The following is a 19844-nucleotide window of genomic DNA, read 5'->3' on the forward strand; positions in this document are numbered from 1 at the left end:
CTGGTCCGGGGCTCTCTCCCAGCCCTCAAGTGTCCCCACGCGGCCGCGGACCCCGAACAGGGACAGCTGGAGACGGGCTTGGGCAGCGCGCGGCCTGCACCCGCGGCCATCCATCTTGCAGCCCGGCCCGGCCAGGCTATCCCGGGCAAGGGCTGGGGGAACTCGCTGCCCCCAGCGCCGCCACGGCCGGGCGATATTCTGCGCCCTGGGAAGGGGGATAGGGGTGCGGCGCGGCCCCGGTCCCCGGCCCGCCCGGATCCCCGGCCTCACCTTGACGTGGAAGCGGATGAGCGCCAGGCGGATGCAGTGGGCCATGCAGACGGGCGGCAGGAACCAGACCTTTGGCGGCGGGGTGCCCTTGTTCTGGACATGGCTGACGATCTGCTGTGCCGTCTGGCGCTCGTTGCCCTGCCGCTTGACCCACTCGTGCAGCCGGGCCTTCTCGAGCGCGCCGTTGAAGAAGACGAAGAGCTCGATGTTGCCGCCGAAGCAGGCCTTGGCCAGCGCCGCCAGGTAGCCAAGCATGTGGTTCCACTGGCCGCCGCTGACCCAGTCGGTGTAGAAGCCGCCGTAGAGGCGGTGCAGGCAGTTGTCGGCGTCCACCAGCAGGCGCAGCGGGGTCTGCGGGGGCCGCTGCCGCCCGCCGCCCACCAGGCTGCCCCGGGCCAGCTTCTGCAGCTCCACCGGCACCACGGCGCTCGGGCAGTGCTTCTCGATGTAGTCCTGGAAGCCCTGCACGCCCATGGCGGCGGCGGGGGCGCGGGCGCGGGTGCGGGCGGGGGGCGGCGGGGCCGGGGGTGGTGGGGCCGTGGCGCGCGGGCGGGCTGGCGGGCGGGGGCGGCGGCCTCTAGGGGGGACTGGGGCGGGTCGGGGGCGCGCTCATGGCCGCCGCGGCCGCCATGTGCTGCCGCCTCCCAGGGCCATGTCTGGGGAGGGACCTGCCGCCGCCGCCGCTGCCGCCGCTGCGAGGCCGAGGCCGAGGCTGAGGGCCGGGGCGGGGCGGGCGGGCGGCGCTGACGTAGCGGACCCGCCCGGCGCGGACGCCGCCCAGGCCCGCCGGCTAGCAGGCGGAAGAGGCGGCGCCGGCGGGACGCGGCTCGGGGCTCCCGGAGGCGGCGGCGGCGGAGGCGGAGGCCCGGAGTTGGGCCGGGACGGGATCCAGGAGGCTTCTGAGCCGGAGCAGGCAGCGCCTGGAGGCCAGAGGCCGTTCGCCCGCCTCAGGCCGGTCGGCCGCCGCTCCCCTCCCTGCGCCCTGTTCCCGGCAGTGCCAGAGAGGCCGCCGCCTCCGCCCGGTGGTTCTCGGGCGAAGGGAAGCCGCGAAGCAGGTCCTGGGGAAGAGCTCGCCTGCTCCTGAGGGAAGCGGCGATAAGATGGCGCTTTGAAGGGGAGCCGAGGCCGAGTCACTCTGCTCGTCGGGACGCCGCCTTTCTAACGCCGCCGTCGGCTCGCACCACTCTGGGCCTGCTGCCCACACTGACTGCGGGGTCCGGGAGAGCGGGATGCTGGCCGGCCGCGCCTGGCTTCTTGGAAAGAGCAGGAAGGAGCGCGAGAATGCAGTTCCGCGGCAGGTGCTCATCCCAGCAGCTTCGGGCTCTCGGTTGTGGTTTTTACACCTATGACAAATGACATGGCCAAACACACCATAATGTCTGAAGGTACAGGTAGCCCTAAGCGCCTGCTCGTCACGGAAGAGACTGTCTTGAGAGCACAGGTCTGTTGCAGCGTGGGAAAGCCTGCGTTACCACTGCGCAATGGCTAGACTGAAACGTGCGCCTTTGCAGTGGCTCTCCCTGCTCTTCTGAGGGAGAGGGATTTGAATCTTGTTGCTTTAGTAGCATCTTCTGGAAGGAGGTCGTTTACGTAAATTCTGTTCCAAAGCTCTGTCGTAACTGCTTCTAAAATGAGGTTGATACTGTATGTATATTAGGCTTGCATAAAACATTTTCAAAAAGAGATTAATGTCTTTCAGAATATAAACTTAGAAACCCAGCACTCTAAAAGTTTTAAAGTGCCGCTTTTACTTACCTTCATCTCTCCATTTGTTCTTTTTTTGGAGAAACCTCTGTAGAGGAGCAGGATGCAACCGACAGGCTGTGGCCGGACAGCTGCTGCCCAGCACATGGAGCCTGCACGCGCACGGTTTGGCCAAAGAAGCCCCCATACTCCCGGTGAAAAAGGCAAGTTGGATTTTTCTGCTTTCTTTTCCGATACCCACCTCAAATGCAAGCCAGTATCATACATACATAAATTAAATGCTGCTGGTATTTTAGGAAGTTACATTTAAAAGCAGGCTGACAAGTTATGCCACTCACCTATGCATAAAATTAGTCACAAAGCCAGGATGACATGTTATCTAAAAATAATACAGGCCAGGTGCGGTGGCTCACGCCTGTAATCCCAGCATTTTGGGAGGCCGAGGCGGGTGAATCATTTGAGATCAGGAGTTCGAGACCAGCCTGGCCAACATGGTGAAACCCCGTCTCTACTAAAAATGCAAAAATTAGGCGGGCCTGGTGGTGTGTGCGCCTGTAATCCCAGCTACTTGGGAGGCTGAGGCAGGAGAATTGGTTGAACCCGGGAGGCGGAGGTTGCAGTCAGCGGAGATGGCGCCACTGCACTCTCTAGCCTGGGCAAAAAGCGAGATTCCGTCTCAAAAATAAATAAATAAATAAATAAAAGAAATAATACAGTTAGCCATTAAATAACAAGGCAAAATCCAGAAATATCCAAATTTGCTTTTATAACCCAAGGCAGGTTCACAAGGTGAGGAGTAGTAGTTTTTAATCACTCGTATTTTCATTTGTAGCATTGCATTCCGTGTATTTACTTTTTCTTTAAACACTCTTGCTTTTAATTTTTAAAAATGCATTAGTGCGGCCGGGCGTGGTGGCTCACGCCTGTAATCTCAGCACATTGGGAGGCCGAGGCGGGCAGATCACGAGGTCAAGAGATGGAGACCATCCTAGCCAACATGGTAAAACCCCATCTCTACTAAAAACACAAAAATTAGCCGAGCGTGGTGGTGCACACCTGTAGTCCCAGCTACTCGGGAGGCTGAGGCAGGAGAATTGCTTGAACCCGGGAGGTGGAGGTTGCAGTGATCACGCCACTGCACTCCAGCCTGGCAACAGAGCGAGACTCCATCTCAAAAAAAAAAAAAAAAAAAAAAAATGCCAGTGCCAGTATCTGGAATTCTGGAAATAAATTTATTTTCACCTTATTATATTGTAGAGGTCTAAGGTTCTGGAGTCAGGCCCCCAATATCCATCTTATGATAAGTCTGTGCCTTTGCAAAAATATTTACCTTATTGAACCTTGGATTTTATCATCTGTAAAATCAACATATTAATAGTACTTAACCTCCCAGGTTGTTATAAGGATTAAATCAGATAACCTGTGTGCCTGCCACACAACAAATGCTCAATAAATGTTGGCTTTTGTAGTTATTTCCAGAAACTGTATTTGTCTAGACTTATACTCGAGAAGATAGACCTGTTATTGTACTTTTGGAAAGTTTAAAATTCATTATTGTATCATAACACATAAAACTCAATTCTTAGTTGCCCTATTTAGCTTTGTGTTCTTTAAAAAAAAAAAAAAAAAACTTTATTTATTGAGTAGCTATTGATGGTGGGCAAAATGTTCAGCTGACAAACACTTATATACTCTGCATCCTTAACTCAAATTCAGGGGTTGGTTGAAGTTAAATTGCTTAAATATTGAGGTAAAAATAAACATCTGGGCCGGGCGCGGTGGCTCACGCCTGTAATCCCAGCACTTTGGGAGGCTGAGGTGGGCAGATCACAAGGTCAGGAAATCCAGACCATCCTGGCTAACACGGTGAAACTCCGTCTCTACTAAAAAAAATACAAAAAAAAATTAGCCGGGCGTGGTGGCAGGCGCCTATAGTCCCAGCTACTCAGGAGGCTGAGGCAGGAGAATGGCGTGAACCCAGGAGGCGGAGCTTGCAGTGAGCCGAGATCATGCCACTGCATTCTAGCCTGGGCAACAGAGCGAGACTCCATCTTAAAAATAAAAAATAAAAAATAGAAAATAAACATCTGTATTTAAAATTTAATAAAAAGTTATGTCTTCTTGGAGGTTACAATATGACAACTAATGGTTGGAGACTTTTTCTTTTTTTATTTTGTATTTATTTTATTTATTTTTTCTCCCCCAAGATGGAGTCTTGCTCTGTTGCCCAGGCTGGAGTACAGTGATGTGATCTCAGCTCACTGCAACCTCCCTCTCCCAGTTTCAAGTGATCTCCTGCCTCAGCCTCTGGAGTAGCTGGGATTACAGGTACACACCATCACACCTGGCTAAGTTTTGTATTTTTAGTACAGACGGGGTTTCACCATGTTGGCCAGGCCAGTCTCGAACTCCTGACCTCAAGTGATCCACTTGCCTCTGCCTCCCAAAGTGCAGGGATTACAGGCATGAGCTACCGCGCCCAGCCTAATATCATTAATTAATATTTTACTTAGGTGAGGTATCTAGCCACCAGCAATAACAGATGAGTTTCCAGTTTTTCAAACAAGGTAATAAGAGACCTTGATCCTGCCCATGTAATCATTAGCAGATGTTGGGAGACCAGCAGACTGGAGCTAAGCAGGGAGTCTGCGATCATGGAAGAGAGCAAATTAATCCACACTAGGGATTCTAACCTATAATGTTTACCTAGCACCAGCCCTGTTAATTAATTGTCAATTTAAATTACCCAGAAGAACACACACATCTGTAGGCCTGCTTCATAAATGGTAGATCAGTAACTGACCACACTGCAGCCGTGTGTCGGCAGTTGAGTTTTTTGGTCTTCAGGCTCTGCTGTCTCTCCAGTACTATGAGTTATCAGCAGTAGCAGAGGGTAGGAGAGCTCCACGGAGATCAATATTCGGACTCTGGAGACCATGACAAAATACATTTCATATTCCAAACTAATATATAAACTACCTTTTTTTTTTCTTTTCAGATTTCCAGAAGCTGTTCTGTCAATAACAAAGTCTCAAAGAAAACCACAAAACCACCAACACTAAGATCATTCTTGAGTCCAATTTGAAAAACTAGGGTCAAGTTCTGCGGAGGCATTGAAAGGACAAGAAACCACCCTAATACCCATCGTGTGAGGGAAAATGCTCTATTCACCATTCCTCAGCTTCTGCTTCTGGTTTCAGAGTTCTCTCTATATTGGAGGGTGTTTTAAAGCTAGAGTGGTCTTTATCCACTTTTATTAACACATCTGAATGTGAAGGTCAAGAGAGGAAAGTGATATGTCCTAAGTCAGAGTAGAGTCAACAAGAAAATAAGACAAACAGCGACTGAGCCCCTGGTGTATACTGGGCATTGGCCAGCTACTGGGGATATGGAGATGAAGAAAACGTAACCCTTCTTCAAGGAGCCCAACCTACCAAGGTAGACAGACATATAGACAAATAGATACTTGCATAGAAAAAAAGAGGAAAAGGGGATCAGTGTGATCTGTGTAACTAAGTACCCTATACAACCCTCCTGCAACAGATCATATTGCCCTTTATAGTGGGGATGGTAATCCCATCTCTGAATCCACAGGTACTTTGCAGTCATACCACACCCATGTGTCTGTCGGTCCTGACTGTACCATTTATAAACAGCTTCACTTTCAGCAGTTCTCAGCCCTCTTAAGCTAGGGTCATTGTCAGTAGGGATACTGCTTCACAAGCATCAGCAGAACACCAAAGGAGACCATATGGGTGAAAGCAACCAGCACTGCCCTGGCGCTTCATAGGTTCTTAGAGTTTTTATCTTTTACTTTCAGTCTAACACAGCACTGCCTGCTTTTTGTTTTTGTTGCTTGGTTTGTTTTTTTCTTACCGTGTTCACCAAACTTGTGTCCAAATAGCTTTGGGCTGATGCAAAAATATCTATGTGGAAGAGAAGAGTTGTTCTCATGGAGGGCCTTCAGATGAGTGCTATAGACTCTCTAGGCAACTCCAAGAGGCTTCTCAAGCAGGGTGGGCAGTGAGAGCTGCTATGGAATCAATGGACAAACTGACAGGGACTGCTTTGAAAGACAGTACTCAGTTGAGTATATATATTCTCTCTTAAGGGCTAAAAGTTTATAATCATCTCTTAAACACTCTGTGATGGGATCTTCAGGATCATCTTTTGAAGTAAACTATATTTTACAATGTGATATAAATCGAGTTTTTTTTTTAATTAGGAATTCCCGTAAGTATAAAGCCATTTTAAGATGTACATTTTAGAGACTAGCTATTGTTAAGTGGTCTGTTACATTTGTGTAAACCATAAAGATCTTTCCAGAGGAAGCAAGTCTCTCATACCAGAATATGAAAACACTAGCCTCAGGCTTGAGCAACCTAGATCACATGAAGCTGACTTCCTCTGAGGAGTCTAGGACCTCAGATATAGGTGGGAGCACACAATCACCCTTCTGGAAACAGCTAAGACTTGTGGCTCAGGCCTTTGACCTTGCTGACAAAGGAAGAGGTCAGGGTTGACGAGAGCTCCAGGAAGAATGAAAGTGCCTCTGGAAGGCAGGAAGAAAGTTACTGTAATACTTTATCCTTAGGGTGGAACAAGAGTCTGGGAAAGCTCTGCCCTATAAAGTCCCCTTCCCCATTCCTCCCAGGTCCCAGGTGTGGTGGTATAAGGAGAGTTGGCCCAATCTGGGAGCTGAGGGATATGAGACATCCATCTACTGCATCAGTGCACTCAGAAGTGAGGATTTTGGCACAGTTATTCATGAGACATCAGCCCATCATATAAAACATGCCTCCGGTTTGGTTAAACTAGGAAGCACTATATAATATTTTAAAATCAGTTACATGTCACTGATAAAAGACTTAGTATTACCCTGATGTTATTTTTCTTGAGGCAACATGATGAAACCCATTGTCTACAAAAAATCCAAAAATTAGCCAGGTGAGGTGTGCACCTGTAGTCCCATCTTCTCAGGAGGCTGAGGTGGGAAGACTACTTGAGCCAAGGTGGTGGAGGTTGGAGTGAGCCCAGATTATGCCACTTGCACTCCAGCCTGGGCAACAGAGTGAGTGAGGCCTTGTGTCAAAAAAAAAAAAAAAAGATTTTTATGAAAGTTGGAGAACCAGGATTAAGACTGGGTGGGAACTAAGAATGACAGGTACTTTTAACAATACAGCTGGGATGCTGTTGATGACATGAATGAACCCCAATCTTACTGTAGTCATTTGCTCAAGATTCAAAGTCATGAAAAAGAGTAGAATGGACCAAACTTAGGTACTAAGAGTCCCCAGCCTGGCAGTGAAAACAGTATACTTCCTTTGACTTTAATATGGGGAAACAGGTTCCTGGATTGACGATCTCACCAAAACTATACACAATTTTTTTTTTATTTTTTCTCAGACCTTTCAGGGATGAATATATACAATTTCTGAGAAAGAAACCTGAGTACCTTTAGGAAGGGAAAAGGAATGCTGAATATCCCCAAATAACATGTCTTACATGTTTAGTAAGACTTACTATACCCTGTCCTAGAAGATAGAAGATGCCCTGCCCTTAGAAGACAAAGAGACTGTAAAGCTATGCCTTCTAAATCTTAAGCCACTCTTCAGATAATGGATCCCTTCATGGTCAGCCCAAACATCTCAAGAACTTTTAATTTGTACCGTTTGTCTTTTTTTTCCATTTATTTAATACCACAAATTCACTTCATCATTATGAAGCCAATATCTACATCTTCTCACAAAGATTCTCGTAAGAAATGCAGAACTCCTGGCCGGGCGCAGTGGCTCATTCCTGTAATCCCAGCACTTTGGGAGGCCGAGGCAGGTGGATCACCTGAGGTCGGGAGTTCAAGACCAGCCTGACAAACATGGAGAAACCCTGTCTCTACTAAAAATACAAAATCAGCTAGGCGTGGTGGCACATGCCTGTAATCCCAGCTACTAGGGAGGCTGAGGCAGAAGAATCGCTTGAACCTGGGAGGCGGAGGTTGCGGTGAGCCGAGATCGCACCATTGCACTCCAGCCTGGGCAACAAGAGTGAAATTCCGTCTCAGGAAAAAAAAAAAAGCAGAACTCCTTACTGGCCTCAAAACATACTGTGACATTTCCGTAACCTACAGGTCTAGAAATCCTGTGCCAAATATGGTTAACTTGTTTGCTGAGAAGGATGTGGAAGAACTGGAACCCTCATACACAGCTGATGGGAAAACAGTCTGGAACTTTCTTAAAACATTCTGGTAAATGGGGGCCCGGCAAGCTAGAAAGTGTGGCTATAATCCCTTGCTTTTTTCCTTTTTTAAACTTTTTCTCTCTCAGTCCTGACCTAAAGATGACCCTAGTCAAGCTGGACACGGTGGCTCACGCCTGTCATCCCAGCACTTTGGGAGGCCAAGACGGGTGGATCACCTGAGGTCAGGAGTTCAAGACCAGCCTGACCAACATGGAGAAACCCTGTCTCTACTAAAAACACAAAATTAGCTGGGCGTGGTGGCGCATGCCTGTAATTCCAGCTACTCGGGAGGCTGAGGCAGGAGAATCGCTTGAACCTGGGAGGTGGAGGTTGCAGTGAGCCGAGATCGCGCCATTGCACTCCAGCCTGGACAACAAGAGCAAAACTCCGTCTCAAAAAACAAAAACAAAAACAAACAAAAAAATTCCCCTGAGAGAAAACGTGTCTTTCCAGCCAGAGGAGCAGGAAAAAAATGACCCTATGGTCTGAAGAATGTGGAAATAATCCATCTTTCTTTTTTTCTCTCTCTGCTTTCTGCCTGAGGGGCGTTCCTTTTGGCAAAATGAGCAGGCAGTGTGGGCAGGTAATCATCAGAGAGAAAGCCCATCTTTCTAAGCCAGAGGATGAGGAAAAGGGGCCCCCTGGGTGCCAGGGAGTCTGGGGGGAAATCCTGAAGAGCAAAGACCTGAAAAGAGGATTCTCTAATTCTGTACATGAGCTGAATTCCGTGCTCAGCCCAGAGCTGCACATACAAGAGACAGAGCCCAGGCAACACAGCCACACTCTGAACTGACACTCGGACCACCACCACCAAACAGAAGGCAACGCAGGACCTGCAGACTAAGGCTAACGAGGCTGATTGCCTGACAAAACAGAAAAAAAAGAAACATTCTTCAGGGAATTTTAGCAGAACACAGAGTCTCCCAACATAAAACAGACAGTCCTCACTGCACAGCAGTTCAGAACTGTAGAAATGACCTTCCAACCTGAAACTGCCATGTGCTGTTCATAATCATTAATGGGTAAAATTGTGATTTTTTTCCTGTCTTTTGAAAATTGTCAAAACATTGATAATCTTGTACTGTTAGAAATGTATAAGGAAACAATAAAGTAAATATTTTTGTACACTGTAATTTAAAACATTAGCAACACAGGGAATTAAAGTGCTTGCTGTCTTCCTAAAAAAACCATCAAGAGATTTAAACAGTGCTTGCCTTCTTCAAAAGTCATGTACCTTATGATATGGAGCGAGCACCTTTTCTGTGTTCAAAAACTTGTCATGCCCCTTCTAAGTTTGGATCAGCTTCCAATATTTTATCCTTTTTGCTTTCAATGTCATGAAATATCTCCAAGTCCCTTTAACGTGAAGGTTTTTGCTGACGTTCCTTCCTCTGGAACATCTTCATCCTTTTCATCACAACCGCTTTCTTCATTTATTTGAGGAATTCACCTTCTCGGCAGCAGTGCCAGCATCCCCATAGTCTGTTTCTTCAGTGACCCCATTTATGTTTGATTTGCATTCACTTTCAGTGTTTTCAGTTTTGAGTTTCTTTGCTGCACTTCTATCTTTATTTGTCAGTTTTCTCTTTTGAATATCCATTTGTGTAAAAATGCCATGTGGGTTTATCACTGGAAGACAAGGAGGCCACACAATTCACACTTTGCTGTCTGTGCGTGAAATGAACACAGATGCACAGTGACCAATCACCCGCAGGTTTTGGAAAGAAGAGGCATGATTGGTCACTGATCATGATGTACCTGTGTTATTATGTAGTGATTTGTGGACTGGGGAGCTAGCAGAAAGTTTGAACTTCATGCAATTACAGTTAATATATTCTGGTAACTCAAATGTGAACCATGTTGTCAGGGGACTGGTGTTCACCATAATAACTAAAATTTCAGAATCATGAAATGTCACTTCTGATATAGTCTATTCATTAAAAGTCCGTCCTAATTCTGGCTCACACTCAAGGGGAGGGGAATTAGGCCCCAGCTTCTGAAGAGAGGATCTCCAATGAATTTGTGGACATATTTTAGGATTCTTCAGGAAGTCCATATTCCTGAAGAATATTGGCACTGGGTATGGAATTTTGGATGGATGATTCTTTCCTATGAGTGCTTTAAAGATATTGTTCCACTGCATCCTGGCCTACATGATTTTTTATTATATGTCTGAGATAACCCGTATTTCAAATTGTTGTTCCCTATACCGAATGTATTGGGTTTTTTTCTGGCTACTTTCAGGATTCTTTCAATCTTTGGTTTTCAGCAGTTCGATTATGATATGCTGAGCATCTTCTTTGGATTTTGCTGAGTTTCTTGAATGTGTATTTATATTGTTTGTCAAATTTAAGAAGTTTTCAGCAGTTATTTCTAAAAACTTTTTTTGTGTCTGCACCAATTTCTCTTTTCCCTCTGAGACTCTAGTGTCAAAAAATATGTGATTTTCTGGTGTTGTCTCCCAGGATCCTGAAGTTCTATTCATTCTGTTTAATCCATTTTCTCAGTGTCCTCTGGTTAATTTCTACTGATCTGTCTTCAATTCACTGACTCTTTCTTTTGTTATTTCCATTCTGCTAGTAAGTCCATCCATTACATTTTTTAACTTCAGAAATATAATTTTTTCAGTTCTAGAATTCTTATTTTTAATTTTCATAGCTTCTGGGTCTCCATCAATAACTTCTTTCTTTTTTTTTAGGCAGAGTCTCACTCTGTCACCCAGACTGCGATCTTTGCACACTGCAACCTCCGCCTCCCAGGTTCAAGCAATTCTCCTGCCTCAACCTCCCGAGTAGCTGAGATTACAGATGTGCATCACCACGCCCGGCTAATTTTTGTGTATTTTTAGTAGAGACAGGGTTTCACCATGTTGGCCAGACTGGTCTTGAACGCTCAACCTCAGGTGGTCCACCCGCCTTGGTCTCCCAAGGTGATGGGATTACAGACATGAGCCACTGCGCCCGGCCCTTTGTTTTCATCTTAAGAGCACAGTTATAAAAGTTGTTTTAAGTTGTTGTCTGATGATCCAAGATCTGAGTCATTTTTGGAATGACATGTGTTGGTTGTCTTTTTCCTTGTGAATAGGTCATACTTCCCTGGTTGCTTGCACATCTAGTAATGTTGGATCATATTCTGGATGTTTTGAATACCAAGTCCCAAGAGTCTGCAACTTGTTAAAATCCCCTGGAGAAGACTGATTGTAAGCAGACAACCAATTCAGTTAAGTTCAGATGACAAACTGTCTCCCCTTCTGCGGTGGTGGTCCTGGTGGCACCACTTCAAGTTTCAAAGACTCTGTTCACTTCTCTGTATCTGCCTGTGCATGTGCGGCTTAGGCCTGAGCCCAGGACTTGTGCCAGCCCATACCCAGACTTAGGGATTCCCCTCCTCTAGCTCTCTCTTCTCTAGGATTCATCAACACACACTGCTTGGCTCACAGAAACGTCTTGGAGTTTTGTTGCCCATCTGCCTCTTTATGGTAGCATGACTGGGGTCTCCCTCACAGCAGGGCTGGGAAAGAAAGAGAAAGAGAGAGAGGAAGAACACAGGGATATCCCCCTGCATTTGGTTCACAGGGGCTCCTTTTCCTGGTCCTTTGGCCAGAAAGACTGAGCTCTTCTTGGAGTTTTTACTGCACATGTCAACTGGGAAGTCACTTGACGGGGGGTTGGGGAGGGGTCTGCCTTTATATCAAAGCTGAAAGGGGCTGGGCGAGGTGGCTTATGCCTGTAATCCCAGTACTTTGGGAAGCTGAGGCGGGCAGATCACTTGAGGTCAAGAGTTCGAGCCTGGCCAACATGGTGAAACCCAGTCTCTACTAAAAATACAAAAATTAGCCAGGTGTGGTGGCAGGCGCCTATAATCCCAGCTACTTGGGAGGCTGAGGCAGGAGAATTTCTTGAACCTGGGAGGTGGAGGTTGCAGTGAGCTGAGATTGTGCCACTGCACTCCATTCTGGGTGACAGAGACTCTGTCTCAAAAAAAAAAAAAAAAAAAAAGCTGAAAGGGGTGGGAGTACAGAAAACTGGGAAACACATGCCTGTTTTGTGACTTCTTCAAGTTTTGTCACCCTCCTTCTTCCAATTTGCCTGCCATTATTTACTTTCCAGAGACTTCAAGGAGTTGGCATTTTGTTTTGTTTAGAATTCTTAGTTTTCTTTTCTTTTCTTTTTTTTTTTTTTTTTTTTTTTTGAGACAGAGTCTTGCTCTGTCACCCAGGCTGGAGTGCAGTGGCGCCATCTCAGCTCACTGCAGCCTCCGCCTCCGCCTCCTGGGTTCAAGCGATTCTCCTGCCTCAGCCTCCTGAGTAGCTGGGACTACAGGCGTGCACCACCATGGCTGGCTAATTTTTGTATTTTTGGTAGAGATGGGGTTTCACCATGTTGGCCAGGCTGGTCTCCATCTCCTGACCTCGTGATCTGCCTGCCTCAGCCTCCCAAAGTGCTGGGATTACAGGTGTGAGCCACCGTGCCCGGCCTAGAATTCTTAGTTTTCTTTGGGAGGCTGAGGCAGGTGGATCACCTGAGGTCAGGAGTTCGAGACCAGCCTGGCCAACGTGGTGAAACCCCATCTCTGCTAAAAATACAAAAATTAGCCTGGCGTGGTGGTGCATGCCTGTAATCCCAGCTACTCGGGAGGCTGAGGCAGGAGAATCGCTTGAATCCAGGAGGCGGAGGTTGCAGTGAGCTGAGATTGTGCCACTGCACTCCAGCCTGAGAGACAGACCAAGACTCTGTCAAAAAAAAAAAAAAAGAATTCTTAGTTTTGATGAGTGGGAGAACTGAACTGTGCTGTGCCTACTCCATCTTGCCCAGCACAAGAAGTCCCAAAACTTAAAAAAATTTATAAAATTTAAACTTGGGGAGTAGTTTTGCTTTTGTTTGTAGGTAATCAGGTGTTTGTTTGTTTGTTTGAGACGGAGTTTTGTTCTTGTTGCCCAGGCTGGAATGCAATGGTGCGATCTCAGCTCACTGCAAACTCTGCCTCCCGAGTTAAAGTGATTCTCCTGCCTCACCCTCCCAAGTAGCTGGGATTACAGGTATGTGCCACTATGCCCAGCTAATTTTGTATTTTTAGTAGAGACAGGGTTTCTCCACATTGGTCAGGCTGGTCTCGAACTCCCGACCTCAGGTATCAATCTGCTTTGGCCTCCCAAAGTGCTGGGATTACAGGCGTGAGCCACTGTGCCCAACCAGGTGTTCTTAAATATAATTTTTTATCTCCTTTCCTACCAAGAGGGGTTTTTAGAACTGTTTGCTTGGCAGGTGAAGAATCTGCACGTTGTGGTTATTACTGAATGAGAAAATACCAGACTTTACCTTAGCTTTATTTGTTCCCCAGTTCAACGGAATTTAACCTTAGAATTTCCTAAAGATGCTTTCTAAAAGTTTTTTATTTCTCCAAGTGTCATAGTACTGCATTTATGAATCCCAAATTGGCTTCCACTGTCTATTTAAACTTGATATAAGATACAGGAAGATTATTTTGTCACCACCCTCTTTCTATTCCAAACACTATTTACATGAAGGAAACTTTAGTAAGAGAAGATATTTTGGAAAAGATTTTGTAACCAACTTACACTTGTGTCTGTTTTTGTTTTTTTTGGTTTAAATTCAAGGGGAGGCCAAGCGTGATGGCTCATGCCTGTAATCCTAACACTTCGGGAGGCCAACACGGGTGGACCGCTTGAGCTCAGGAGTTCCAGAGGAGCCTGGGCAACATGGTGAAACCCTGTCTCTACCAAAAATACAAAAACATTGCCCAGATGTGGTGGCATGCACCTGTGGTCCCAGCTATTTGAGAAGCTAAGGTAGGAGGATGGCTTGAGACAAGGAGGCAGAGGTTGCAGTGAGCCCAGATCACACCACTGCGCTCCAGCCTGGGCGACAGAGTGACTCTGTCTCAAATTAATTAATTAATTAATTCAGGGGGAATGTGTACCTTATTTCATTAAAAGCAATCTTTTTAAGTAAATGGATTTTTTAAAAATCAAGCCAAACAAGTATGCCAATGTGAATTTTTAAAAATTTGATTTTGAAACATGCATTTTCTATCTTGCTGCAGTTTAAAGATAGAATTTACACCATATGGCCCATCAGTAATGCAGCATAAGAAACTGCATCTGTATTCCTCAATAAATAAGAGTTTGTGGAGGTTCTGATTGGCTTTTTTGTAGTCCCCCATAGAGAGGAAGAGCCAGTTAACCTGTTGCTAAGCAACAGTGCTTCATAGACCAGAACTTCTGGACACCAAAGAGAGGGTAGGGGTATGAATTGTCCAAATTTACAAAGGGAAAGAGAGGGCGCAGTGCACAAATGAATAGAGATCCAGGAAGCCACCTTTTGAAAACTAAGCAGAGGCAATTCAAGTGAGTATTGCAGAAATAAACCAAAGGCCCAGTTCTTAAGTTCTTCCATGCACGTAACACCCATTGAACTCGAAGGAGTTCTGCATGTTGGAGGGCCAAAAGATTAACCCCAAAATAACTCAATGAAATCCAAACAAAAAATAATAATAAAATGAATTTTTATTCTCATGCTTGACTTTGCTGAAAGTGTCATCTTTCACAGGTTGTAAAAGAAAATCAACACTTAAGATTTTACTAAGAGATCATTCAACTTCAAATCTGAAGCACAAGAAGTCAGCAAAATTAAATGGCTATCATTGATTTGAGAATGGATTTTCACTTACATTTTAAATTAAATTGCTAACACTAGAAAGTGTTTAAAGAAAACATGAACATTTCTGTTTTACTTCAGTTGTGAAGAGACTCTAATTTCCATCTCTGTTTAGAAATTCCTAAATGTGCAAATATAGGTTCTTTGCAAGCAGAACCACCAAGTAGTCCTTGGTACACAGAATTTATAAACCTAAAGAGAATATTGAATGGAAAACTTAGAGAACAGTTGGAATGGGAGATACCATTATCCCAAGTCCAATGGTTGGTTACCAAATAGCTTTTCGATTCTCTCCAAATTAAGCTCACACCAACAGTTTTGTATTGTGAGGCAGCTGGTTCTGTTCCTTTTCCTCCCCTGCTCTGCTCCTTCTCTGTCCTTCTGTAGCTGCAAGCCTCAGGGGTTGACCCACGCAGGCTGTGCTCACTGATGTCCTTCTCTTGCTTTTGGTTGGATTTCGTCAGCAGGTGAAGCCCAGGGAGCAAAAAGAGGGAGTTGCCAGATTATTTCTACCTCCACGCCCTCCCTGCCTGTCAAGGACTGAGTCCCAGGAAGATGCCAGCTCCAGTGCTTTCCCGCTCTTGCCGTCTCTGGCCACTCTGGCTGGCCCCTGGGTCCCTCAACATCCCCTGTTGGTTCCTTTAGCCCAGCCCACACCGCTGGAAATAGGCCCTTTATGAGATTCTCTTCTAAATCCTAGAAGAGTGTACCCTCCATTTCCTGAAGAATCCTGACAAGTATGTAAACATTACTTAATAATTGTTAGGTAAAAATACTATAAATATTAAATTTATAAGTAAATAAAAATATTTAATTTTACATAAGACAAAGCTAAAAATTTCAGTTTATAATTTTTAAACATAGACAATAAATTTCCCAGAAAGAAATTGCTGACTACCAACCAAATTTTCATTTTTATTTTTTAAATGTTGGAAAAATTTTCTCAGAAAGATTCTTATCAGCCAACAAATTGTGTTAGCAGTTGTGTTAGTAGTCACAAGGAAAATAATCAGTCATATTAGTTTTCTTACTATTGTTCATATTTTGTCTTTCAAAAATAGGTGTAATGTACAAATACTTCTTAATTAGATATGCTTAAATAAAACATTTCATATTGTATTGATTTGGGTATATTGTAGAAAATAAAAAGTTCCTCTTCAAAGCTTCCCTTCTTGTTAAAGAATAAATCATAAGTGTTAGAATTAACAGTTTCTTTTAAAGACTAACTTTATGCTAGACATGCTCACAGGCACGTAGTACATTCTACGTCCTCGTACTTTAACCAAGATAGCTGTGCTAGACGTGCTCACAGGCATGTCTCAGCTCGCAGCCTATGCCCTTTCCTTATTTGGGAATGTTTATTCCTTATTTGGAAATGTTATTACTTTTCTAAGTCCTTTCGTAAGCAACTTCATTTTTTTCCTTTGTTTTTCTATTGCCTTTACCTGTTTAAAAAAGTTTTAAACTGTTAGCCAATCGGGTTTTAGTTTAGATTGTGAGGTCTGGCTCCAGCCAATGGAGACAGGACACAGTAGCAGGGACAAACTGGGTAAGGGATAAAAATTGCTTCGCTCCGTTGTTCCGGGGTGCTCTCGCCATTGTTCCAACTGCCATAAACACCCTTTCTGCAGAAAGCAAAAACGGCCTTGCTGAGAGAATTAAATTTATGTTCGAGTGCTATTTCTTTGTGGCACTGGGGAACAAGCATTCTATTTCTAAATAAACATTTTTACGTATAACAGTACTGAATATAACCATGGACTGTTTGCAAATTATATTGGAATCATGTAGACACAGCATTAATAATGGATAATATAATTATTACTTTTTCTAGCCAAAAATCAGGAGCAGACTATGTATACAAGTCTGGAATGGAGGACTTTCCATTCTAGAAGAAAGAGTGGCCATTTTCAACTCTTCTTCCTTTTGAGACCTCACTAAAATTAGAGGAACAGAATTTAAAAATACATTACATCTCCACGATAAAGAGAACAGGAAAGGAAACATCAACAGACAAGGGGATTTGACAGATATTTTTGGAGAGAAGAAACGGTGGAGCAGAGGTAATTAAGCCGATTGGAGAGAGGCTGTCCTGCAGACCGAGTGAGACAAGGTCCTGGCACTGGAGAGGCTGCTGCCTGGATCCCTCCCCCAACACAAGAAATCAGGAAATCACCACTCCTCTTGCCCCAGGCCAGAGACTAGGTTTCTGTAGACATGGAAGGTAGAGGCTGCGGACCTGGACCCCAGACACAGGTGAGAGGAGAGGCTTTGCGCTAAAGACAGAGAGAGAGGGAAAAGGAGGTGGGGAAGAAGAAAGGAAAGAAAGGAGGAAGAGAGAAGGCCAGGCGCGGTGGCTCACGCCTGTAATCCCAGCACTTTGGGAGGCCGAGGCGGGCGGATCACGAGGTCAGGAGATCGAGACCATCCTGGCTAACACGGGTCTCTACTAAAAACACAAAAAATTAGCCGGGCGTGGTCGCGGACGCCTGTAGTCCCAGCTACTCGGGAGGCTGAGGCAGGAAAACGGCGTGAACCCGGGAGGCAGAGCTTGCAGTGAGCCAAGATCGGGCCACTGCACTCCAGCCTGGGTGACAGAGCGAAACAACGTCTCAAAAAAAAAAAGAAAGAAAGGAGGAAGAGAGAAAAGGAGTGTGGAAAGAAAAGAAAATTTCAGGAGCTTCTACATTGGTTATGCCAGCAGAAACAGTTAAGCCATGGAAACTGAGTCACATACACGCTGTTTTTCTTCTCTGGTGCATGACCTTTGCTTCTGACCTTTGTGTTGAGATGTTATGAATTAACCACCCTTCCTATTCTTCATTCAAACCTCAACTAAATGACATTGGAGATAGAGACCCTTACCTCTTTTTTTTTTTTTTTTTGAGACGGAGTCTCGCTCTGTCGCCCAGGCTGGAGTGCAGTGGCGCGATCTCGGCTCACTGCAAGCTCCGCCTCCCGGGTTCACGCCATTCTCCTGCCTCAGCCTCCCGAGTAGCTGGGACTACAGGCGCCCGCTACCACGCCCGGCTAATTTTTTGTATTTTTAGTAGAGACGGGGTTTCACCGTGTTAGCCAGGATGGTCTCGATCTCCTGACCTCGTGATCCGCCCGCCTCAGCCTCCCAAAGTGCTGGGATTACAGGCGTGAGCCACCGCGCCCGGCCGAGACCCTTACCTCTTTACGATGGATGTTAAGTAACTCCCATAGAGTATAGTCAATGGTGGCCAGCCAACTTGTGTGTGTGTGTTTTATATCTTATATTAAAAAAATGAAAAAAATGTTGTAATTCTGGCCAGATACGTGGCTCACAACTGCAATCCCAGCACTTTGGGAGGCCAAGGTAGGCGGATCACTTGAGGCCAGAAGTTCGAGACCAGCCTGGCCAACAGGGTAAAACTCTGTGTCTACTAAAAATACAAAAAATTAGTCAGGCGGGCATGGTGGCGCACGCCTGTTATCCCAGCTGCTCGGATGACTGAGGCTTGAGAATCCCTTGAACCTGGGAGGTGGAGTTTGCAGTGAGCCAAGATCATGCCACCGCCCTCCAGCCTGAGCAACAAAGCAAGACTTTGTCTCCGAAAAAAAAAGAGCATGTTGTAATTCTGTTCAGCACCCCTGTTTTTTGCTTATATGAATGATCTTCACCTTTCCCCACACTGAGGAGTGATGATCACCATTCTTTGGTGTCTGCTACCCTAACACTTGGCGCTTGAATAAACTCTTTTAAGTGGAGCCTGAGCCTTTTGATTATTTTAGGTTGACAGGAGGAAGGGAGGAAGGGTGGGTTAAAATTAAATCTGCATACTAAGCAATAATATCCTTGCTGCTCTTCTTCAACTGTTTGTAGGTTATTTCTGCTCTCAGGCTTCTGTTCTACCCCTAACTCTCCTGGCTAGGCGGGAGGTTATCTACTGGGGAAATCTCAAAAGACTGTAGAAAAAATGTCTCAAATTCTGGTTTTGGGAGTCTTCCAAAGAAAATTTTTTTTTTAATTTGGCTTGCCTCTTGAATATCCTATAGAGAAGTCCCAAACTGACAAACCTGGGCTGTCCTCCCAGATGCTCTACTGAGCTATCAATCTCTCCCTCTGGAATGGGAATAGAGCACCAAGCATAACCTGTTATTTGAAGAAAGGCTGCTACACTACACGCGGACCCAAACGAACGAATATCAGGAGAACAGAAGTTAGGGGAAACAGAAGTGATGAAGAGAACAGAATAAAAGTTTTATTTTTAAAAAAATTATTATTATTATTATTATTATTTGAGACCAAGTCTCACTCTGTCGCCCAGGCTGGAGTGCAATGGCATGATCTTGGCTCACTGCAAACTCTGCCTTCTGGGTTCAAGTGATTCTTGTGCCTCAGCCTCGCAAGTAGCTGGGATTACAGTTACCCGCCACCAAGCCCAGCTAATTTTTGTATTTTCAGTAGAGATGGGGTTTCACCATGTTGGCCAGACTGGTCTCAAACTCCTGACCTCAAGTAATCCACCCGCCTCGGCATCCCAAAGCACTAGGATTACAGGCATGAGCCACCGCACCTGGCCAGAATAAAACTTTTAATATCTTTTATTAACACCACACCCAGCCAGAATAAAACTTCTAAAATCTTTTATTACTATCATCAGATAAAATAAGACATTACATTCATGAAACAGAACAGGTATTAGAATATAAGAGAGAAGAAAATCCTCAAACAAAATTGTGGCAGCTGAACTAAAAACATCAAATAAGGATTGGAGTGTAATATTAAAGAAATTTCCCAGGAAGCAGAACAAAAAGAAAGTAAAATAGAAAAGGATAATAGAGCAAGTGCAATTAATTCAGAGAATCAATCCAGAAGGCCTGATACCTGACTGAATAGGGTTCCAGAAAGAGGAACAGAGAAAAAGGATGTGAAGACTTGCATTGATAATAGTACTACTAACACTATTTTTTGTTCTTTATCTTCAA

At 45.3% G+C, this 19844-nt stretch overlaps 2 protein-coding genes across 10 annotated transcripts in view; one reads left to right on the forward strand and one right to left on the reverse strand.

Annotated features, from left to right (window-relative positions):
* FAM120A (family with sequence similarity 120 member A) overlaps positions 1-816 on the reverse strand; it is a 113987-nt gene extending 113171 nt beyond the window's left edge. For 4 of the 9 annotated variants that reach the window (XM_034967765.3, XM_055091743.2, XM_034967759.3 and 1 more), the window contains exon 1: positions 271-816. In XM_034967765.3, the coding sequence (XP_034823656.1) occupies positions 271-744 (474 nt within the window). In that variant the 5' untranslated portion in view covers positions 745-816. The remainder of the gene's footprint in view (positions 1-270) is intronic. The other 5 variants (XM_034967763.4, XM_055091744.2, XM_034967762.4 and 2 more) reach the window with 2 other exon arrangements.
* A 619-nt stretch (positions 817-1435) lies between these two features.
* Positions 1436-6178, forward strand: FAM120AOS (family with sequence similarity 120 member A opposite strand). The gene is made up of 3 exons (XM_024930023.5): positions 1436-1568; positions 2057-2177; positions 4973-6178. The coding sequence occupies exons 1-3, from the start codon at positions 1552-1554 to the stop codon at positions 5057-5059; spliced, it is 225 nt and encodes a 74-aa protein (XP_024785791.1). The 5' UTR covers positions 1436-1551; the 3' UTR covers positions 5060-6178.
* The last annotated feature ends 13666 nt before the right edge of the window (positions 6179-19844 follow it).

Source organism: Pan paniscus, chromosome 11, assembly GCF_029289425.2.
Source record: "Pan paniscus chromosome 11, NHGRI_mPanPan1-v2.0_pri, whole genome shotgun sequence".
Taxonomy (NCBI): Eukaryota; Metazoa; Chordata; class Mammalia; order Primates; family Hominidae; genus Pan; species Pan paniscus.

Bases quoted from the DNA above. Each gene is read 5' to 3' on its own strand.
- FAM120AOS (XM_024930023.5), top strand. The intron at 2,178-4,972 runs GCAAGTTGGATT...TTTTCTTTTCAG, and splicing joins CCATACTCCCGGTGAAAAAG to ATTTCCAGAAGCTGTTCTGT.